This window comes from Apostichopus japonicus, chromosome 17, assembly GCF_037975245.1.
Source record: "Apostichopus japonicus isolate 1M-3 chromosome 17, ASM3797524v1, whole genome shotgun sequence".
Taxonomy (NCBI): Eukaryota; Metazoa; Echinodermata; class Holothuroidea; order Aspidochirotida; family Stichopodidae; genus Apostichopus; species Apostichopus japonicus.
In genome coordinates this window covers 13650610-13675956 of record NC_092577.1, presented here as the reverse complement: position 1 = coordinate 13675956, position 25347 = coordinate 13650610, and the positions used below count along the sequence as shown (strand labels likewise).

The window sequence follows — 25347 nt, the reverse complement described above, 5'->3', positions numbered from 1 at the left end:
TCATTTTATGTCATGTAGTTTTCTGACTATATTCAAATTAAAGTCGAAAGAGCAATATGATGAAAAGATTGTTGTAGTTTTACATGGTACAAAAGATAATATAGAAGAAATTATATGCTTGACAAATGGATATTATCCTGATATGAAAAAAAAGTAAGGGGAGGGGAATGTATGCTTAAGGGAGGGGGTGGGGGTGGTAAGAATGCCTAAGATTTCATTTTAAAGACCTATACACTTGTTGGCAGTGAATAGAAGGCACCTCTATCCATAGCAAAATATCATATTAACTATGACCATCATTAGTAACAAGAAAATATAACATTATATGAACCGACACAAACCAGTTGAACTACCATTACTATATAAACAAACTGTGCATGCGTATGTGTCTAAGCATTGGTACAGTTCAAAGAAAAAATACGAGAGACACTACCACATGTTGTGAGACCCAGGTGATCACATAATGACCAAGAAATAAGTTGAGATCACGTTCTCCCAAAGCTGTATCTTGTATTGATTAAAACTTTGCTGATGTACTCGTACTCATACTGTTGTACTCCTACTCATGTTGTTGTACTGGTACTCATGCTGTTGTACTCATGATGTTGTACTCCTACTCATGTTGTTGTACTCCTAATCATGCTGTTGTACTGGTACTCATGCTGTTGTACTGGTACTCATGCTGTTGTACTCATACTGTTATACTGGTACTCATGCTGTTGTACTCATGATGTTGTACTCATACTGTTGTACTCATACTCATGTTGTTGTACTCATACTGTTTTACTGGTACTCATGTTGTACTCGTACTCATACTGTTGTACTCCTACTCATGTTGTTGTACTCCTAATCATGCTGTTGTACTGGTACTCATGCTGTTGTACTCATACTGTTGTACTGGTACTCATGATGTTGTACTCATACTGTTGTACTCATACTCATGTTGTACTCATACTCATGTTGTTGTACTCATACTGTTTTACTGGTACTCATGTTGTTGTACTCATACTCATGCTGTTGTACTCATACTCATGTTTTACTGGTACTCAACTCATGCTGTTGTACTCATGCTGTGCACTCTTAAAATTTCTCTGAAAACCCAATCACTGCTGTTTTCTTAGTTTTATCCCCTTATATCCCCTCACTCTCCCATTCCCTCTCTCCAGGGAATGTTTGCAATCCTCATAACACATGGTTTGAATCACATTCTAGCCAAGAATGTCCTCCTTGCTCTCACAAATTACTTGCACCATTATATGATGTTATAACACAGTATTGTAGCAGCAGGTCACACACAGTTCCTTCCTCTACACAGAAACTGGTCATGTGTCTAAGTTTTGCTCTTTTTTGTTACAAACCTAAATATCATAATTATTCCATGCGTCCTATATATGTAAATAATTTTATTACACTCCTTGCATGAGATAAGCGCAAAGGTATGGCAAGTCGTAGCTTGAAATAATATGCAGGAATTGCAGCATTTAATACTACTTTTGCTTTATATCAAAGACTAGTTATGTATCTATGCTGTCCATGTTACATAACTCAAATCTCGTCATAATTTTTATGTAATATTTCTTATGTAATAACGTTATTACACAGTATGCATGATATATATATATGAGTATGGAGTGTAACTGTCCCTCGTATTATTACAGAATTGTAGCATGTAAACGAAACAAGTTTATACATGTTTTGGCTTTTCTGTTATATTATATTACCCAAGTATCAAAATAATTATGTAATCTTATATGTAATAACTTTATTACATAGTATAAACATGAGATTGGTACCATAATATCGCAAGTAATTATCTGTTGTAATATTAAGACACAGAAGCAGGTGAAATTTTTATAGGTTACATAAAGAGGAAGATTAAATGTCCTGCATGGCTTAACTTAAATATCGTGTTAAAGTGACCAAAGTCTCCTGTTAATAATTTGACTTAATAATATCACAATTTGTTGTATGTCATATTTCCAACACCATCTACTTACAAAAAATAGTTTTTCTAACAATTATATCGTTTATTATATTTTATAATCTTCTTCATAAAGCATTTCATATTTGTTAAAGGATGGAGGATTATGTGGCGGTTTACTGATAATTATGCAAAATATATATATTAAAAAAGTCTTATATGAAGAATTACCTTAATGTTACATATGAATTCTACGAACCCTGACACAACGTGAGACCTTTTTCACTTTGAGTGGTGGTCCTGACAGTTTGGGAATCCTTGAAATTGGTCACAAGATACATCACAGATTTTGTCATGGCACGCCATTTGTACCGTCGTTAAGTTGCCTTCGCAGAAACTTACTTCGCCAACATGGAACCTTAGGTTGTCTTCATGGAAACTTAGGTTGTCGTCATGGAAACTGAGGTTGCTGTCATGGAAACTTAGGTTGTATTCATGGAAACTTACTTTGCCGTCATGGAAACTTAGGTTGTCGTCAGGAAAACTTAGGTTGCTGTCCCGGAAACTTACTTCACCAACATGGAAACTTAGGTTGTCATCATGGAAATTTGCTGTTGAAACTAATTAGTTGCAACAAGTTTTGCAATTTCAGGTGTATCATATTGAAATGTGTATCACATAGAATTGGGTATCATATTGAAAACTTGATTGGTAGAAGTAGGACAGGGCCCACCATCACAGGTCACTACTCCCATAACGGAATGAAAATGGGCAACGGAATGAAATTGGACAAAGGAAGTTTCCGCGATGGCAACGTACTCTTTCTTCGACGGCAACGTAAGTATGGTACAGATGGCGTGCCGCATTTTGTGACGGAAGCCTTTCGTCTAATTTGATAAGATACATGTCTGTGATACATCACAATAGAACAAAGGATATTACTCTTACAGCTGTAAGGAAACAGAACTTGGAAGAAAATAACAATAGAAACACTACAATCTTGCTCGCTTCAAACCCTTAGTCATCCAATAACATTTGGAAGTAAATTACAAACCAACAATCTTGCTCGCTTCAAGCCTTGGTCATCCATTAAGTGTTGTCTCCACTGGTAACAATCATAAACAGGTTACAAAAACCAGAGTATATTAGGTTTTATCAATGTGCTTCTTCTCCATCCCCTTTCCCCTACCTTCCTCTACCTATCCCCCTCCCCCTTCCCCTACCCCCTTTCCTTTGACCTCAACACAAATTCCATACATAGTGTTTATCAAAGGCTGGTGGTTATCTTTGACACTTTCTACCATGAAATGTTAACACCGACTGTGAGAGATGCACAAACACATACAATTATTTTGTTAGAAAATCAAAAGAGACTTTTAATAAGAGAGTTGATAAAAAACTAATTACATTTGTAAGTTGATTTGAAAACCCTGCTTTTGATTAGAAAGTACAAAAAAGAATGTTGTAACTCTGTAAATTTTATCGTTATATATACCTTGTTAAAATACATCGTAATAAATTTCACTTGTGTGCTCGTCTGAATGGCCAAAAGTGTTCCTAACTTGGCTGCAGTTTTTGTATCTGCGCATAATGCTCCTATATTCAAATACACCAAAGCTGTCTTTCCAAAGAGGGATAGCTAAAAGAGAGGAAGGGAGGGAGGGAGGGGGAAGGGAGGGTGGGAGAGGGAGGAAGGAAGGGTGGGAGAGGGTAAGGTAGGGAAGGTGGGAGAGGAGAATGGAGGGAGAGTGGAACAGAGGCAGGGTGGGAGAGGGGAAAGGATGGTGGGAGAGGGCAAGGGAGGGAGGGTGGGAGAGGGGAAGGAACATGTATGAGAGTACTTTTGCATTTTTAGTTTCCTTCACAATTTGAGGGCAGTACTCAATTATTATATTTTAATTTTTAAGTTAGTTTTAATGGTTTGTAGCTTTGAAACTGATTACACCAACTAGCTGTTATGAGCAGCTGCCTCCTTCAACTGCTTGGCACAACTTCCTCCAAGAAAGGGAAAAGCAAATCAAAGACACCCCACCCACCACTCCCAAAAATAAAACCAACTTCCCATCTGCCCCCATTGCAGCCTCACACCAACAATCCTCATACTTTTAATCTGTCCTAGCTGTTGAATTATCTTTGGTCATAAAAGTACTTTCACATTGTAACATGACAACTCAATAAGACATCACTAATTGAGCTTGACTGATCACAGAGAAAGACCACAACTAGATAGATGAGACGTTAACTATAACAAGAAAAGCTCACTTGGGCTTTCAAACAGAACTAAAGATTGTTATGACACTAAAGTACATGATGTAGCTTTCATTCCCTGAGCTTACAAGGCTGTATCTTGCAGGCACCGTACGACATAACTCGAGTATTCATCATATTTTTCTTCTTTCGAATACAACAATTCTAAGGCATTGGCTAGACAAGGCAGAACAAATTCAGAATTTTTCGCTGACAAAAATGATATGTTTTATAGCATTTAAAATGATTTCTGAGCAAATTAAAAAAAGAAAAAAAAAAAAAGTAGGAGCTACTATCAATCACACAAGGTTTGATATTTTGTATTATATAGTCTAGTTACATCAGTTTGGAAGTGATTATCTATGAAAAAGCTATAAGTAACACAGAGGGAAAATTCAGCAGAGAAATGGTCAACACCATAGAAATGTTAAGCAGTGGCACATGGCAGAGTATATTTGATGTCCTCTAAAGTTACCTTGTTTCATGAAACTAAAATTAATGCTCTAAAACATTTGGTCTAGTTACCATCAAGTGAAATAAATGCAGTGCCTACTCAGAGAAGTAGTTTTGAAGTGGCAGTTACTGCAAGCAACACTGAATTTAACACAACTATCAATACAAAACTAATAAAAAAAAAAGTAAAAAATAGAGGGAAGTCTACCAGCATTAACAAGAATGTAAGCAAAAGAGAAAGCCTGGAGCCACATGTAAGAGATTAATTGGTAAGATACTCATTTCCATGGCAACAGGGTGCAGACTTGAGCTAAACAAACTTTGCCATTCAAAAAGTGAAAATTTGAAGGGATAGAATTAACTTCAAATTGCGGTAGCATCTGTAATGGATGGGGGGCTTTAAAATATTAGTGCCTATTAGTATCTTCAAACCATATATCTGCTACATGCAGAGCTGTCACATTAGAGGATGACCTTTGACCTGATTTTTGTAGTCTCTCGAAGACGACGGAAGCACTCTACTCTTACAGATCCTCTTCACCGATGCCACCGTCAAATATGTCATTCTCCACCGAAGATGTCGCGACGAAGCCGGGAGACGGAGACTGCGTAGAATGAAACATATCCTGGAGTAGAGACAGAAATGAGATTTAATGATTATAGAATGCATAATACTGTAGCCTAATATCACCAGGTAAGTTGCTGTTAGACACACACAGAGGGGTGTGTTGAGAGCCCAGTCAGTAACTTACTGTTAGACACACACACAGGGGTGTGTTGAGAGCCCAGTCAGGCCCCACCTATCTAACTCTTTGAACTCTTCAGTATACTAAAGTATTATCCCGAAAAATAAGAATAAACTGTTCTCCTGAGTACAAATGTTTCTGGACCAGCACCATATTTTCCAGGGCAGTAACTGACCCTGGGACAGGGCTGGGATGTCCCCACTCACTTCCCCCTCTCATCAGGTCTTTTGGGTCCTCACCCCCACCCCCTCTGATTAGGTCTTACAGGTCTTATGAACACTCTAACTGAGTGCATATAGATAGAGCATTATATTGATACTACTTCATTTGTCGATGTGAACAGTTTGTTATTAAACAATGTATGCTATCAAGAGTGGAACCTGTTTTATGGAAATGTAAGATGAACTGTCTTTCATACATCACAAAAATACACCAGACCGCTGCTTTAATGGAATTGTCTGGTGAAAGATCTGGATACATTGTCCCAAAAAGTTCTTATTTTTCTCTTTCTAACCATGTGAAAATTGTCCCCATTTGACGCTTTCTTTGTTGAAGAAATCTGGTTTCAAATTCACCAGTTTTGAGTCTTAATGGCCAGTTAATTACATTGTGTCCTGTGGTAAATAATTGTCAATTGTCTTGCTTTACCCAAGTGTATCAATGGGGACCTGACTTGGCTATCAGCTCTAGTTAATTACAGTTCAGTGTGCTGGGCTGTGGATGCTTGCTATTGGATGCTCACCCATCTCCCTCCCCCTCAAAGGGTAGGGGTGTATCAATGGGGACCTGTCATAGCTATCAAATAACTAGTAAATTACAGTTCAGTGTGCTGGGCTGTGGATGCATGCTATTGGATGCCCACCCATCCCCCTCCCCCTCAAGGGGTAGGGTGTATCAATGGGGACCTGTCATAGCTATCATATAACTGGTAAATTACAGTTCAGTGTGCTGGAATGTTGATGAATGCTATTGGATTTCCCCCCCACCCCCCTCAAAGGGAAGGGGTGTATCAATGGGGACCTGTCATAGCTATCAAATAGCTAGTAAATTACAGTTCAGTGTGCTGGACTGTGGATGCATGTCATTTGATGCCCCCCCCCCTTTGAGGGGTAGGAGTGAATCAATGGGGACCTGTCATAGCTATCATATAACTGGTAAATTACAGTTCAGTGTGCTGGACTGTTGATGAATGCTATTGGATTGCCCCCCCCAAGCTCTCAAAGGGAAGGGGTGTATCAATGGGGACCTGTCATAGCTATCAAATAACTAGTAAATTACAGTTCAGTGTGCTGGACTGTGGATGCATGTCATTTGATGCCCCCCCCCTGAGGGGTAGGGGTAAAGCACCCGATCGAGTAAAGACTGTTTGAATTGTGTCCACTGGTTGTAAGAGGTTACCAGTGGTTACTGTTGTCCTGTTGGGAGGTCTTGATAAAGACTCCCATCACTAATAGATGAAAACAAAGAAGACCAATGCCATTTGTGAGCTATTGATCCCAATTGTAAACTTCTTCCGGTTATAAATTTTCAAAATCCTGAGCACTTTCTATACTTTTATCATCACCACTACAGACACACCTGCTGTCTAGCTAGTGGAAACTGAAACACTCCCTCAGATCGAAGCAAGCCTTTCATGAACGATGTTAAACACTGTATCACAGCTTTTACACTTGTTCAATAAAGCTTGTAACTAAATACTATATGACTGGTATGATAGCTCAGAAAAATAAAAAAAATAGAAAATATAAGAAGATAAAAAGGAACAAACAAACCAACATGAAACCATTCAAATGCATTCGAACAGAACTTAATTTTAAGAAATCTGAGCATTCAGCTCTTATTCAACAAAATGGAGTTAATAAATACCAAAAGTTACATGAATTGTTTTTCTTACAAAGTGCCATTCCCATAAACCATGGTTTTTGCGTTTATTACTTGCTCAGGTGTACATACAGCACCACATACATGACAATTGTTGGACATGGATGAAAGAATACCTTTACTGGTCAAGTATTGTATCAATAATTTTACATCTTTTTTTTTTAAGCAAATGTTCAATTTTAGCATTTATTACCTGTTTTCTTTTTGTCAAAACTGCTTTGGTTCTTTTAAATAATGGATCTGTTAACATATAGCCAGCTGTATGTTGACAATTTTTGATAACATATTAAAGCAGCATTTTGTGTCCTTTTCTATGATTTTTCTCAACCTCACTGATTCCACTTTGCCATAACGACATACATAACTAACTAATCTATTTATATTTTACTTCAAATGGTGGCATAAAAGTCGAAAAATTTGCAACTTTCAACTTTGTTGTTCTCCAAGATATTTTCCGTTGGGAACCCAATAAACCTCGGCCATAATATGAATATTTAAACACTACGAACGTCATTGACAAATACGTAATATAACACCACGCTTGATTTGTGTACAGTCTATATGGCAGTTGTACGAGGGAGTTGCATAACAACTCCCTGGTTGTACCAACGCAAAGTCTTGAACCTATTTTTAGCAACGGCTCATAACTAAACCTGCATCTCTGATTGGTTGAATTCAAACTAGTGGGTTTGGCGGAATTGTATGCGATTAATTTTAACTGTGGAATTTGTCGAGGACACTCTTCTCATTATCGACATAAATCGTTAATTACTCGCTAATTAACGCTCTTGGCAGGGTGAAACTTGAATGGTATCTTAGTTTGCTGTTTAATGATTGATACATGTAAAAAAATCGATGCACATGTTAAAAAGGTGGAAAAAAGCGACCCAACGCAAAATGCTGCTTTAAAATCATTTCAGCCTGCAAGCATATCCAACAATTGTCATACATCTGGTATTGTACGTACACCAGTGCAAGTAATAAACATAGCAATGGTACATTCCTGAATAAGATTTTGGCAACTTTCTCGCTTCTGTCGTAGTACCAGTCTACAGCGTATAGAATTATTCCGAGCCATGACTTCTCAATAATATCGTTCTTCAATTCTCTGCACGAGAAGGTACACCTTGATGGTTAGATATTTGATGAGGCACTGATTTAACAGTAACCATTAACACAAATGAATGTAATATTAATATTTAATATTTGCTTTTTATATAGCACTTTATACCAGCAATAGGTCTCAAAGCGCTATACAGACGTTAAATTACCCCTGGTCAATGATAACCTGTCCAAGAGACAATCCCTCCAGTCGACGGCAGTTATATACTGCGCCCAATGACAAGTTACCTCACAGGTACCCATTTAACCCCTGGGTGGAGAGAGGCAATTGAGATAAATCATCTTGCCCAAGGACACAACGTAATGAACTAGGCAGGAATCGAACCAGCAATCCTTGGATCACAAGTCTGACGCCCAATAGCCAATTGGCCACCACACTCATGTATGTAGGTATGTATGCTAAAAGATATCCTCGCAAGCCGTATTATAACTGTGTCGGTATATATATATTTTACAGAAATGAAGATATCCACCAGACTTGTACCAACGACATACCTGCCAGATACAATTACACTGTAACACACCCATTTAATGAGTCTACTTCCTGACAAAGAAAAAAAACAACAACTACAGTACAAGACTTTTATAGCTTTGAGACAACACCCTACTGAAGTTAAGTAAAGTATAGGCTCTGTTTTACCTCCATGGTATAGGTAGCCGAATTTTGCCCAGGGGACTAACACTATAACATGCTACTCTCAATAAAGCCAAATATAAAATACCAGAAAAACTAGGATTTGGTAGAACGAAAAAAACAGAAAACAGATACAAATCGACCGTGAATAAAATGACACAAATGTGGAAACTGTAAAATTTAAAATGTTGACTTAGCCACATTTCTGCAGTTTAAGATTTAATTGTGCTTCACACTGTACAGTAAATGCTGGTATACTAATGGATTTCTAACTTTGTGGCATTTTCATCGTTATAATCACTGGTTGTCAAAGATTGTCTCATTCCAAATGTAACTAGAAAAGGACAGTACTAGTTCTATTAAACATAATACAATTTAAATATATCAGTGGGTTGTAAGCCAGGCATTTATACCACTAGACTGCATGACAGGTGTGTGCATCATTAAACTGTATGGCAGGGCATATCTAGGCCTTAGCCTGCAAGGCAGGGAATGTGTACCATGGTACACTGTAGTACAGTATTAAGAAATATATGACTATATGACAGGTGTGTGCATCATTATACTGTATGGCAGGGCATATCTAAGCCTTAGCCCGCACAGCAGGGAATGTGTACCATGGTACACTGTAGCACAGTATTAAGAAATATATGACTACATGACAGGTGTGTGCATCATTATACTGTATGACAGGGTATATCTACGCCTTAGCCTGCACGGCAGGTATGTGTTACATCAGATCGCAAGATAGGTACTTGCAGGGTTCGACTTATGGCCAAAAAATTGCATAGCAACAAATTTCGACAATTGCTATACAATATTTTTGTTGCATAGCAGTTCCCCAATATTGAATAGCAGTTTTGAAATTACCACAAAACGGACCAAATGTTGGCGATCAATGTATTAACTAGAAAATGTTTGTTTATTATTATTATTTATACTAGTGTTGCTACGATAATCGTTTTCAATATCGGTATCGGCCGATATTTGCAATATCGGCAGCATATCGGTATCGGTAAAATTTTGCCTAATTGCCAATAACAGCAAACCGATATTGAACTTTTCTTTTTAACAGCAGAGCTACCTGTACTTATTTATACTTGCAATGATTTGTTAATCTGCCCAATAGGATCCATTTCTTTAGCGTCAGTTAAACTCAGATTCATTTTCGATTAATATCCATGGAAACCTGACTCTCCGTAACATCTAAAAACATGTCTACGGCGCGCGAATATAACCAATGACCTTCGTGAACCTTGGCCTACACACAGCATTAGTGCAGCATATATACACTGTACTAACCATTCATTTCCTCAAAGGCCTCCGTGAAAACCTTGAACATGATGCATGCAGTAACTGCACAGTTCAGCAGTGTTGGAAAATCTTGTTCAATTTCCCGCGAACACACTGCCGATTTCCCGCCGGTGTTCGCCTGCCTAGCACGCGTAACGTGCGAGCATAAAGGCGTGGTGTCCAGGGGCCCGTCTTAGGGCTATGGTGGGGTCATGGGGTAGAACCCCTCGTGGGTATCCTGGGGGCGAAAGCCCCCGAAAATTGTCATTTTTTGCGATGTCTGGCGATGAAAAAATTCGCAGTTGAGGATGCAAAATACTGACAACTTTTTTTATTTAAATTGTCACAAAACTGATGAAAATTTTAAAATGACAAGTTAAAGTAGCTATATTATGTTATAAAATGAAAAGAGATTTAATCTGTCTTTCAATCTTTAAAAAGTGCAACTTACAAAACTTCCGATATTATGAAACAAACAACGTTCAGCAAAGCCCCGTTTCTAGACTGCCTAACAATGAATAGCGTGCACTATGCGTACATTTTTACAACTGCAGTGTTTAACCCTATACCCAACTACTGTACCACGGTACATGTGCTGCGAATTTGCCCAGGTACCTTCCCAACAACTGTGAGCTCATCCCCTGTGTAACACCTGTTTGTTAACATTTTTTTGGCACGTTGCCAGGGAACCTTTTAGTTACGTGAGATCCGTAACTGCCGAGGTGGTTAGGCTATTTGCTTTACACTTAACTATGGTAGGATATTATTTTTTTCAGGTTTTTTTTTCGCTATACGGTCAAGTGAATAAGTTGTACATTGAGTATAAAACTCAATAAATTATAACTTCTACATTGTGATCGACAGTTCGTAAGTTAAGGTTTGAGTGTTTGCTCCCAAATCTGACTAGGAATTTGAATCGCACAAATCGGCACAATGTGCGATGCTGATTTGGAAACGTCTCGCAAGTTTGTCGTTTTGGATCGCATTTTGCGATGCGATACCGGAAAAATCGAACACTGGGTACTTGTACCATAGTACACAGTAGTACTGAATCTGAAAACATGAGACTGCAACGCAGGCGGCATATGTTCTGTTGGACATGTAGCGCTATGCTTTATCGCATGCATTTTAGTCAAGTGTTAACCTCCTCCCTTACCCAACTTTCTCCAAACTTAATACTGTTTCAATCAAAGTTGCATACTAAAATTTGACACATAAAATTCAGTGGCATTTTGAAATCAAACTAATTTCTAACAGTTAAAGATGAATATATAACTATATATATCATATAACTATATATATCATATAATCATATGTGTTTCACGCTTCAGCCATCAGATAGTATGCCAAGTTAGAGCAGAAAACGTAAGTATGCATTTTGTGGCATTTTGAAATCGAACTAATTTCTAACAGTTAAAGATGAATATATAACTATATATATCATATAACTATATATATCACATAATCATATGTATTCATGTTTCAGCCATCAGATCGTTTGCCAAGTTAGAGCAGAAAATGTCCTGAGTAAAAATATAACTAAAATAGGGGGAAAAAATTACCACAGTTGTGTGGCTATCACCTTGCTCGTAAAAAAACGTACGTTTCTGTTACAACAATGAAATACAATAAAAATGCCATTTAGTTTCATGTACAGTACATTTAAGGCAGCATTTAAACCACACTTCCCTTTCAGACATTTGCTTTGAAAAAACATATTAACTTTTCCTGACTAGAAAGTAATGATGCAACCGGAATAAAACTCACTGTGATTTCTCTCCCCCCCTGTTAATCAAACAAATTTTTGCTCTTAATGTTGACTCTCAATTTTATCTTTCTATTGATTTTTGGGTGGTAGCTAACAGGTGAAACCAGTCCAGTCTATTTGGTGTTCACACACAATAATCTTTACATGGCCAAAAGATGACTGAAATTGATGACGTACTATGAATATCGAGCCAAACCTTAACATATATTTCTGTCAGGACTGAATGAGGGCTTGGTAAATTTACTTAACAAATTTTTATAGATAGAATTTATGTTTATTTATTTTTTATTTAGCAGCATCTGCTGTGGACAAGTGTTGCAACATGTATGTGCAACTATATATACAGAACTTTCATATCTGGGAAATTATGCTGTCAGTGTTTTGCATGTGTGTGTGTATGTATGTATGTGTGCGTTTGTTTTGTATTCTGACCGAGGACTTGAACAAAAGAATTCCAGGTCCTCGGTTGTGATTTCTAAAGAATCACCACGTCCTGGGAAGAATTCTATTGTATGGGGTATTGTTAAGGTTTAAAGTCGCTTACAACGTGCTGTAACATTTAACAGCGTGAAAAAAACAAGAGGAAATAACAGAGATAAACAGGGAGAAATGAGGTAAAAAATTATAAAAGGAGTAAAAAAAGGGAAAAATAAGAAGAAAAAGAAGAAGAAAAACAAAGGGAAAGAGATTGTGAATCTAGCATAAATTGCAATAAACTATCATTAGTAATGTTTGACATGACTTGTTAAAATTTCCCTCAAGTTACTGGAACCTTTCCTCAAAAATATTGGCTGATTTCATGCTATTTCATATTTCTACGTTTGTTTATTAAGTTAGCTGACAGTTGCTCTACAGTTTAACAAAACCTTACATTGAAGCCATCTTTGTAATATTACTACAAGGAGGTCTGGAAATGGTTTAGTAATCTCAAGGGGGGGGGGGTATGCAGACGCCCGAATGCCTGTGCATTGGCTTTATAGTCTTGTACGTAAGGGCATACAGGAATAAATTTATCCAGCGACGTGCATTATAGCTGATCACGACGCACATACAGGGTGCAGCCCAAGGTAAACAAAGACATTTTAAATGAATGCTAAGCGCCATCAATATAGCATTGTGTATTCTCTACATGGACCAAGGATCTACAATGTTGTAAAATAAGGGGTTAATCAACGGTCTAGCGTGCGTTACTCACAGGATTAATGCACGATCGGGGGATAATGCAAGTGATGCACGAGGGCGGAGCCTGAGTGCATCCAGTGATAGCATTAACACCCGGAGTGCATTAATCATGTGAGTAACGCACGCTAGACCGTTGATTAACCCCGTTCATTCATACACTACCATTTGTGTGGGGGAAAAATCATAAAACAAAACATTTTTGGTTACATATAACCAAAGATTTATTAAAGTGATGCCCCGTAATTTTACTGTGCGTTACTCACAGGATTAACCACGGTCAGCTGACCTGAATGGACCAATAGGATTTAGGAATCTTTACTAAGTATGAATGAACTTTGGTTTATCAACCCAAACTACATTAGATGCAAACACACCCACCCAACCAACCAGCACTCTTTCCAATGCTTGCTAATAACAATTTACGTGGAAGAACGGATACATTAAGTTATACAATCCATTTTTTGTGTTTTTAGATCAATGAATAGTACACTGTCCTGAAGATCAAGTGACAGGTATCACATAGCATCTCATATTTTGCTGCTGGGATGAATTACCGAATGGCAACAACGCACTATCAAAAGCATGAGCCGCACACCATCTTAAATTACACAACAGTACATCAGCTGTTTGGTCGGGTCACCTTTCAAAGGTCATTCAGAGGAAATATAACATCAGAACACATAAGGCGCCGAGACTACAAAATTAAAGCCTAGCCATCTATGTAACACATGACTTCACCCTAACCCGGTGACAGTAAAAATATTATCATTGGGTTTAGAGAGAAATTTAATTATTAGGAATATCAGTTATATTTCAATTTCATTCCTTTTCTTTGTTCTTTATTCTCTGTTTTGGCATACTTCGATACCTTCCTACGAGTTTTTAGACAAAGAAAAAATTGTAGAGTTACATCGGCACGAACTACTGAAGACACTGGCATCTGGATAGGTACAGGACACAGACACTGAGTGCCCACAATAACAGACAGACAGACAGATATATAGATACACAAAAAGATAGATACAGACGGATGGACAAACAGACAGACCATGAACTACTTAAGTCACTGGCATCTGGACTGGTACAGGAGACAGAAACTGAGTTCCCACATTAACAGACAGACAGAGAGACAGACAGACATATATATAGATACTAAAATAGATAGATAGACAGACAGATGGACAAACAGACAGACATAAAGATAAAATAAGAAAACATGACAAGATACCCTTTAAGGGGACTCTTTTTCATATTGTTCATTCCTCTGTCCATTTTTCTAAGCCAACCCGCTCTCCTTTTCAAAGTCACTAAATATTTTGCAAATATTTCAATGTTTGCAACCTATAACTGGCTTCAATTTTAGACGTACCGTGATTTTCTTGACAGACCCTGTGCTGAGCAAGGGTTTGGGATCTTCTTCCGACTGCTGCGTCTAAAAAACAAAAATAATGAAAAGAGAGACGTCCAGATGTGTGTGAGGAGGCTTCTGAAGCCCTGACTAGTCACCCTACGCCGCCAATATTTGATTTTCATACGGTAATAGTACTTAGAAAGGGATCTCGATAAGCACAGCTGCCGACCAATAGGAAACAGCATCGACTAATTTCAAATAGTGAATCTTTCTGCGTTATTTTTTCCCTTCAAAACTGATAGTCTGGCAAAAATATTTAGTAGGTACGTTATCTGCAGACTTCAACAAAACAGTTTGGGAACTACTCGCCATTTAGTTACAATCCTTCTCATAAAAACTTAAAACATTGACTTGCTTCTAATAATCATAGGTTGTAGTTTCTGTAGTAACTACTGATATTGGAGGAAACTGGTACAATGCTCATGGAACTTCAAAGCCAATTATATACTAATATTATTTAACTCTAAACATTGGGCGCTTTGGGAAGCATTTTGTAGCCTTTGCTGCCCACTTGGAAATTCAACTTAAATAGGTATTGGGGGGAGGGGGAATAAAAATAAAGGCAACATTACAGATTCGATAACATTACAATTGCTGCTTCATTTGTCTAAGAAATTTCAAGTTGATCATTGCCAAAGCTACGTTGTCATGGCTACCGATGAAGTTTGGTTTTTTAACGTTATTGTTGGTAGTACTAAGCCTAGGCCAACTACATTTTCAACAACCTTCTTCTCTTCATAGGACAAGGAATCGACAAGTCATGTCACATCTTCACAAGTAAAGTTACATCCTATTATATTACATCCTATTATGTTACAAAGTCCTGAGACTCAAACAACATTCTCAGTTATAAATGGCCATATTAAGTTTTCAATATTTCCATTTAACATTTCGAAGTGAACGAAAACGCTCTGTGAAGTATGTGACCGCAGGCTGCACACATGAGAAATTCCTGTAGTTACAGCACGTGCAAAGAACCAAACAGTTTACACAGTTAAATTCCAATGAGATAAGTCGTTCACAAAAATCAATCAATCAATTTAAACTTGCTTCAAGTTCACCACATACTGATAAAAACAACTTTAAGACATCTACGAGAAAATTATTTATTAGCCTGGTTAACAGGGTGACTCAAATTAGGTCAGTTTACAATTTGTTCATTAGTAGCAGATGTTTATTTACAAAGCCATTTACCATTTATTACTTCAGATCTTTCTAACTCCGGTATTTTTTGGGGAAAGCTTGTATCATGCCGATACCAAATTGAAGCAACAAAGTATGTAATTGTTGGTAGCTCTAAATAGGGTGTCATGTTTTGTAGACTAAGATAGCTCATCAAAAACCTAGACATGATAACTTGTCTGTGGTGCCCTTTCACATTGAAAACCTAACGACAAAAATTTGTTCCCCTCTACACCACCACACACCCCTTCCTTCATCAGTTGTCTTAGTGATCATATTCTAATGAATAATTTGTTTATCTTTAAGTTCCATCAACATCTTTAATTACTGGTTGTTTTTACGACATATCTACTCAGATTTGGATACCTTTTAACATATATTTAAATACAGCTATCCTGTTTTGGATTGCATACACTATCTTAAAATATTTGAAACTAACTGTAACCTTTCATAGTACCTTTTGAACCTTTCATAGTACATTTTAAACCTTTCATAGTATATTTTGAACCTTTCATAGTGAATTTTGAACCTTCACAGTATATACATTTTAAACCTTTCATGGTACATTTTGAACTTTTCATATATACCTTCCATAAACCCCATATATCTTCCATACATTTTAATCATTTCATTCGTTTTAAACCTTAACCTTTCATAATATTTCCTCACATATTTTCTGCTTTATACAGTTCCAATAATTATTTAAACAAATTTACTCATCGTACAGAAAGAGAAAATAAAATACTAATATTTTTTTAATCACCGATGCTTTAGATGAATCTTCTGGAATACCAGGTGTGGTTGATGACACAGATGTGACCACACCTCCATCCCGTCCCTTAAACTGCCTGGTGGGCCCTTTGATTCGATCTGATGGCTGAAATGTAAACAAATATAGTTATATAGTCATCTTTAACTATTAGAAATAATAGTTTGATTTCAAAATGCCACTGAAATTTTTACATCAAATTTTATAAAGCAATTTTGAGTATAAAACAGAGCTCATTAGTATAAAGTCTACTTTCCTGATTTCGAATCCTTTAATGGTTAAAACATGGCAGGTAGAGACATGGGGGGGGGGGAGGGGGACAATTCTCATCCAGGCTTGATTAAAAGTCTCAAAAATGCACATCTTCATCAATTTATAAGTGCCCTTTTTTAATGATAACTTAAAAGGGAAAAACTTAGTATAACTCGATTCATCATAGTATATTACAATAATATTGTATCATAATAATATATAACATCCGTAATAATACTGTTGTATATAATATAACATGGTACAATGATATATATTATGAAAACAATTTATACTTTTAATCCTTTTTTGTTAATGTTGCAGTACAATAGTATTGTATACTAGCAGCATGAGAATCGGCTGGTCTCATACAGCTGACGAGGTTAACATGCACATGTATTATGAAAAAGGAAGGTCAGAATGCAAGGTCACATTGCCAATTACATCAGCACATGACAGTTTCCTCATAAATATCGGGTGCAACCAGAACAGCCCGGTCCATCCATTCAGATCCAGAGGTGTCAAGTTAACAATACCATGGCCAGCTTTAATACAAGTGTATATGTAATCACGGCCATCAAAAACACTTGATCAATGTTGATGAAGAGAACAATAAACTGCTTGGGTTATGATGCATATGATTCAACCATACAGTAAAATAGAGAGGACAAGGTTATACTATTGAGGGAAAGAGAATTATTTATTCTTAAGAGGCCAGGGATGTGAAGGGTAGAGGGATAAGGAAAAATTAACTTTTAGTTTATATCAGCAATATGACAGGTGTCGTAAAGATTCGTTTATGTCGAGAACAGAGGCATGAATCCGAAACTCCTGGTACCAGTCCCTTTGGAGAAATAAGTTATAAAACTGCTGGAAAATAACACTACTGGAGGAGTACTTGTCAGCTTAGAAAACAAAGAGAATGTGGTCAAGTGGTTAAGGCAGTGGACTTGTGATCTAAAGATTACAGGTTCGAACCCTGGCCAGATCATTGCGTTGTGTCCTTGGGCAAGGTGCTTTATCTCAATTGCCTCTCTTCACCCAGGTGTATAAATGGGGACTTGCGAGGCGACTTGTAAATAAAGTTGCATGCGCCGGTTAGTGGCTGCACCCTATGGGAAGTGTCCCTGGGGGACACATGGTTGTGGTGCACTGTGGTTCCCCAGGAGAGATTGTTTGAATTGTACACACTTTGGTGTGTAGGTGTAACAAGTTAACAATGACCAGGGTTAAGTACAGCGTGGCAAGACTTTATTGTAAGTTGCGCTATATAAGAACTGTTCATTATTATTTTTAATTATTATTATTATGATACCAACAAATGTTATACAACTGTGTCTCTTGTTTGGCTTCAAACTTATTTTAATTTTTTTGTCATCTTGATGCAGAACAGTTTCACAAGCAAAGTCTCTGAACATCAGAAAAATAACTTGGAAATTTAGGACATTTTCCTAAGCTATTAGCTACTTTACATAAACATACCATTTCACACTTATTAATTTAAACAAGCATGTAGGAATCCCTTATACCCTGATATATTATTTTTTGCATTGGTTTATACTGAAGCAGATCCCTATTGAAACAGTCTTAACACCAGGATGATGGTTTTGGTAAGGGAAAGAGAGGGAAAGGGGGGTGGGGGAAACGTTGAGGGTCAGTGGAACAAATCACTCTGATTTGAGGGGAAAGACCACAAAAGCCCCTCAGACCTTGCCAACAGAATCAATCCTCCATACATTCTGCAGCACAAATTTGAATGTTCTTCAACATAATGGCACAGTTTTAACACCATATTTCTTTCAAATTTTCAAGAAATTAATTTTTTGTCAAAATGGCACTTTTTAAAAGAAACACAGGGTACTTTTACTTTACAAATATGGAAAATTGCACTTTCATAAACAAAAAGGAGCTCTTGCAATTCATGAAAAGGAGCACTTTTGAAGTTTTAACAATACTGTACTGGGTGGATGTGGTGGGAGGGGGGGCACAACATCCCCTCCCCCTTTCCCCTATCAATAATACTGCATCAGCCAAGAACATATTCCGTCTAATAATGTCACAAATGTTGCGAATATGGCCAAAACATATTGGGAGATCGAAGGAGACTGAGTACGTTCATTACTATCTGGTAATATTTCTTGAAGGGTGCCCTCTTCCTCGCACAGGTTACAGACACTCTCTTAAAGAGCTTCATCAAATGAAAATGAATATGAAGTTATCAATTCTCAACATTTCCATTGGCTTTATGTTTCACATTAGTATTAAAAACATGTTAAAAGCAATGAAACTTGAAAGAGAGAAAAAAACAAAGTAAATTTTTAGTGAATAAATCGATTCTTAGCCACCTGTATACTATTGTTTAACTTCCCATGAAACCTGGCCACGTGTATAATATCCTTACTCTTCCCATGACACCTGTTTATTTTTCCTTACTCTTACCATGATACCTGCATATTTATTCTTACTCTTCCTAAGATACATGGCCACCTGTATACTATCGACACTCTTCCCATGAAACCTGCCAACCTGTATATTATCCTTACTCTTCGCATGACACCTGGCCACCTGTATATTATCCTACTCTGCCCATGATATCTGGCCACCTGTTTATTATCCTTTTCTTCCCATGATACATGGCCAACTGAATGATATCCTTACTCTCCCAATGACACCTGTTTTATATTATCCTCTCTCTCCACACTTGGCCACCTGTATACTATCTTTCCTCTTCCCATGATACCTGGCCACCTGCACACTATCTATTCTCTTCAGATGATATCTGGCCACCTGCACACTATCTATTCTCTTCCCATGATATCTGGCCACATGTACACTATCTATTCTCTTCCCATGATATCTGGCCACCTGTATACCATCTTTTCTCTTCCCATCATACCTGGCCACCTGTATACTATCTTTTCTCTTCCCAACACACCTGGCCACCCTGTTATCTGCCATTACTCCTCCAATTATACTCATCCATCACAAACACTGCACAACAAGTTGAGGTTTAAAGAGAGCCTTACCCGTTTGACCTTCCCACCTCGTTTGACCAATAGGAGCTCTTCTACCATACTCTGCAAGGTCAGGCTCATCAGTATCGCTTCCTCAGTCACAACATTAATCCACTGCAGCTTACTCTTGGATACTAAATATTCAAAGGACAGTTGTAATTGGCTGTCACTCTTATGGTCACCTGTTGGGTTGGTTTCTCCCTGTGAGGGGGTAATAAAAGATAATGAAAGTAACTAGAGGTGCAGACGATCTATGGCCCTGCTTTCACAAACTGTTTCCGTGGAGACCCATATTGTGATTTCCCTACGCTAGTCATGACCTATCAATTTTTAAGGCCGTAACATTACCCAAACATAAGACTCCCCTGGTGATTGATAAAACAGCCAACCAGGCCTACCCTGCACATAGCTCAATCTAGGTATAGTGAGTGTCTATAGATGTGTACCCTTGAGGCCTTAGGCTCCGCCATGCCAACAGGCCTACCCTGCACATAGCTCAATCTAGGTATAGTGAGTGTGTATAGATGTGTACCCTTGAGGCCTTAGGCTCGGCCATGCCAACAGGCCTACCCTGCACATAGCTCAATCTAGGTATAGTGAGTGTGTGATTGGAATCTGGTGGCGCTGCTCTAGTGGCGACACACTCGCACTAGTTCTCTCCAGTTTTTCGTCCATTTTAATGTTCGTTTTGTATAATCGTCTACTTTCATACATACAAGATGAAGCCAATCGTCTGGATCACCATATTGGTCGTATTTCTTGGGACATTATCTCTTTGTTTTGGAGAAATCAGTGATTTTCAGTCGACCGCCGACAAGAGATATTCTACAGCCGAGCTCTACGCACTACGCAGCCAGCCTATACATAGTGAGTTACAACGTCTGTTCATTGACAATGGCATTCCCAAGGAAATTCGAAAACGGAAACGGGGCAAGGCAGGAGGTGTGAGGAAGAGGAACAGGCGATTGAATCACAAACCCTACCTACCATCTATCATAATGGGTAACATACAATCAATAACTAATAAAATTGATGAGATCTCCGCTAACTGCAAATTTCTGCAGGAATTTCGGAATCCAAGTATACTATCATTCACCGAGACCTGGCTTACCGAACACCATACTGACTCCCATGCCTCGATAGAAGGATTTACACTATTAAGAGGGGATCGGACAACTCAATCCGGGAAAGGAAAAGGGGGTGGGGTGTGCATATACGTGAATCAGAACTGGTGCCACCCGAATAATTCCCATATTAAACGTCACTCATGTTCCCCCAATATCGAGATTTTAACTGTCACATGTCGCCCTAATTACTTGCCACGGGAGTTTTCACTGTCTATGTTCCACATCGCAATGTTGCCAAATCAGCGGCAATGGAACTCATTGACATTATTGATAAATTTGAAACCTCCGCGCCGGATGCTCTCACTATAATCAACGGTGATTTTAACCATTGTAATCTCAGACGAAGCAGTGTGCATTATTATCAACAAGTCAAGTGTGCCACCCGCAAAGCTGCAACCCTGGACTTGCTCTAGTTCTCGCCACTTACCAGAAATGAGCCCTGACTATGCCAATGATTTGAATCACTTTTATAACCGTTTTGACCAGCAAGATTTTACAGATGAATATAGTAAGCTTCAAACCTTATTGACAAATTTTACTTGTGACTTAGTGGTGTCCGAGGGGGACGTTCGACAGCAGTTCTCCAGGTTAACCCCATCTAAGGCCGCTGGACCCGATAATGTCCAACCTAAGGTTTTGAAGTATTGTACAATAGAGCTGGCTCACATTTTTACTGTAATTTACAATTTGTCCTTCAAAACTGGGGAGGTGCCTCATCTATGGAAACAATCCAGTATTATCCCAGTGCCAAAATGTTCTGTCATCTCTTGTATGAACGACCTTCGCCCTATAGCTATTAACTGCAGTGCCAATGAAGGTTTGCGAGCGTTTATTCTTAAATCGTTTTAATAGCTCAATACATAGCTAGTAACATGAGGCCTTAGGCTCGGCCATGCCACCAGGCCTACCCTGCACATAGCTCAATCTAGGTATAGTGAGTGTGTATAGATGTGTACCCTTAAGGCCTTAGGCTTGGCCATACCACCAGGCCTACCCTGCATATAGCTCAATCTAGGTATAGTGAGTGTGTAAAAGTGTGTACCCTTAAGGCCTTAGGCTCCGCCCCCCACCAGGCCTACACAGTGAGATTCACCACAGGTTATATAATAGAATGATTAGCCCTTTACCAGCAGTGAAATCCTCCAGCATCGTATTCTCGTGATTCGGAAGACACCCTCCTTGTCCTTGCCCTCTTCCTTGACTCTGAAGTAAAGTTCTTTGTTTCCTGCTGATATTGTGACTTTGGTGTCCGGCTCCGGGTAATCCACTATGCAAGGCTTGAATATGATGTGGCCGTAATACTTCATTGTCTTTGCAAATTGTAAATACTGACAAGAGGAAATATTTTGTAAAAAGAGACAAAAAAACACAAAAAAACAATAAAAAAGGGGAATTTTTTAACAATGCAATGAGCAAACTGGGTCCACCTGAATGGCACCAGGGAACATGAAGATAGGCATCAATTTCAAACGTTACAATGCAATAGAAATATTCATAAAATTTTTGTGGGACACAAACTTTTCTCTAATGTAATAAATGGAAAATAAATTAGTTACGTATGAGATCAATAAAGGTTTGTATTAACCCCTGAGGTGTATCTAAATATGTTTGAATATCACGTGGCTTGATAATTAATAACTACCAAGTTACAACAAAATTAGGAATACTACAGTTTTCAGGAAGCATTTTGTGAGTAAGTAACCACGTTACAGACGTATCGAGTCGATTCCACAAACAAAAAACAGTAACTAAAGAAGGATAGTAAATGTGCAAATGATAATACAATTGTGTAGGCAAGTTTTACGCAACTAAAACCAGTCTTATAAAGGAATGCTTGGTTTTATGCTACCATTTAGAAATTATACTTACCTCTCGCCTGGAATTTTTGGTCCTCAGAGCATCTAGCCTCTTAAACTGTTCCTTGGTACCAGACAACCAACCTTGTTGCACTTCTTGCACCGTCTGGAAGTTAACAAAAGAAAAACAGTAAAAATTAAAAGAAAAGAAAACATCTGAGGGAAGGATTTGAAAGCAGCGACGACAGGGCAAGCTGACATTTCTTGCAGAACAGAGGTATATATCTGACCCCAGTACTACCTCTACCTGAATAGAGGTATATTTCTGACCCTATTACCACCTCTACCTGAATAGAGTATATTTCTGATTCCTGACTTTGCTTTTAAATGATTTTGCAGTATCCAATACTTTATTCCTGCAGGGAGTGGGACTATTTTTACCTGTATGTACAGTATAATAGCTGTACCACCACTCTACTGTTCCTGCAGGGAGTGGGACTATCTTTACCTGTATGTATGATAGCTGTAGGGCCACTCTACTGTTCCTGCAGAGAGTGGGACTATTTTTACCTGTATGTATAATAGCTGTAAGGCCACTCTACTGTTCCTGCGGGGAGTGGGACTATTTTGTACCGGTACGTTTTATAGCTATAGGCCACTCTATAATTCCTGCAGGGAGTGGGACTATTTTTACCTGTATGTACAGTATAATAGCTGTACCACCACTCTACTGTTCCTGCAGGGAGTGGGACTATCTTTACCTGTATGTTTTATAGCTGTAGGCCACTCTATAATTCCTGCAAGGAGTGATACTATTTCTACATCTATGTATAATAGCTGTAAGGCCACTCTACTGTTCCTGCAGAGAGTGGGACTATTTTTACCTGTATGTATAATAGCTGTAAGGCCACTCTACTGTTCCTGCAGGGAGTGGGACTATTTTTACCTGTATGTATAATAGCTGTAAGGCCACTCTATTGTTCCTGCAGCGAGTGGGACTATTGTTACCTGTATGTATAATAGCTGTAAGGCCACTCTGTTCCTGCAGGGAGTGGGACTATTTTTACCTGTATGTTTTATAGCTGTAGGCCACTCTATAATTCCTGCAAGGAGTGATACTATTTCTACATCTATGTATAATAGCTGTAAGGCCACTCTACTGTTCCTGCAGGGAGTGGGACTATTTTTACCTGTATGTATAATAGCTGTAAGGCCACTCTACTGTTCCTGCAGGGAGTGGGACTATTTCTACATCTATGTATAATAGCTGTAAGGCCACTCTACTGTTCCTGCAGGGAGTAAGACTATTTTTACCTGTATGTTTTATAGCTGTAAGGCCACTCTATTATTCCTGCAGGGAGTGGGACTATTTTTACCTGTATGTATAATAGCTGTAAGGCCACTCTACTGTTCCTGCAGGGAGTGGGACTATTTTTACCTGTATGTATAATAGCTGTAAGGCCACTCTATTGTTCCTGCAGCGAGTGGGACTATTGTTACCTGTATGTATAATAGCTGTAAGGCCACTCTGTTCCTGCAGGGAGTGGGACTATTTTTACCTGTATGTTTTATAGCTGTAGGCCACTCTATAATTCCTGCAAGGAGTGATACTATTTCTACATCTATGTATAATAGCTGTAAGGCCACTCTACTGTTCCTGCAGGGAGTGGGACTATTTTTACATGTATGTATAATAGCTGTAAGGCCACTCTACTGTTCCTGCAGGGAGTGGGACTATTTCTACATCTATGTATAATAGCTGTAAGGCCACTCTATTTTTCCTGCGGGGAGTGGGACTATTTTTACCTGTATGTTTTATATCTGTAAGGCCACTCTATTATTCCTGCAGGGAGTGGGACTATTTTTACCTGTATGTATAATAGCTGTAAGGCCACTTTATTGTTCCTGCAAGGAGTGGGACTATTTCTACATCTATGTATAATAGCTGTAAGGCCACTCTATTTTTCCTGCGGGGAGTGGGACTATTTTTACCTGTATGTTTTATATCTGTAAGGCCACTCTATTATTCCTGCAGGGAGTGGGACTATTTTTACCTGTATGTATAATAACTGTAAGGCCACTCTATTGCTCATTACTTCCTCATCAAATATAGGATCCCAATAGCTGGAGAGAAGAAAATAAAAAAGGAAGCAGGTTATTTCTGTTTCATTTCTAATCTTAGAACACTCTAATGCCACAAGTTTCCTACCTCATAAAAGGGGTCGCAAATAATAGAGACAAACATATTCTTCACTGTTAGTTGAAACCCCTTTCTTGTCCTTAACAGGCGATTGATTATAACCTATTTTGACTGGCTAAACCTTTCACTACTCCAGGAAGGGGACTACCCTAATTTCAGAGGGGTTTCAGCTTTGCTCTTTAGTAAAAAAAAACACAAAATTCTCTTGTCCCGTACGTCACACTGTACATTAATTAAGATGGGACCTAATTAAAGCAAGTGTAGGAAATCTTCATGAGTTTGTAATATAGTAGCAGCAATAAAATATATGAAAACCTGAAAAAGTTTCTGGAAAATAGATTTTTTATAACTT

The 25347-nt window shown here is 38.2% G+C and overlaps 1 protein-coding gene across 1 annotated transcript in view; it reads right to left on the bottom strand.

Annotated features, from left to right (window-relative positions):
* LOC139984945 (sorting nexin-17-like) overlaps positions 1 to 25347 on the bottom strand; it is a 41062-nt gene continuing 15715 nt past the window's right edge. Inside the window, exons 6-12 of the mRNA XM_071999099.1 lie at positions 24850 to 24919; positions 22869 to 22961; positions 22127 to 22327; positions 19885 to 20073; positions 16604 to 16717; positions 14617 to 14679; positions 1 to 5247 (exon numbers count right to left, since the gene is read on the bottom strand). Of these exons, the coding sequence (XP_071855200.1) occupies positions 5146 to 5247; positions 14617 to 14679; positions 16604 to 16717; positions 19885 to 20073; positions 22127 to 22327; positions 22869 to 22961; positions 24850 to 24919 (832 nt within the window). The 3' untranslated portion in view covers positions 1 to 5145. The remainder of the gene's footprint in view (positions 5248 to 14616; positions 14680 to 16603; positions 16718 to 19884; positions 20074 to 22126; positions 22328 to 22868; positions 22962 to 24849; positions 24920 to 25347) is intronic.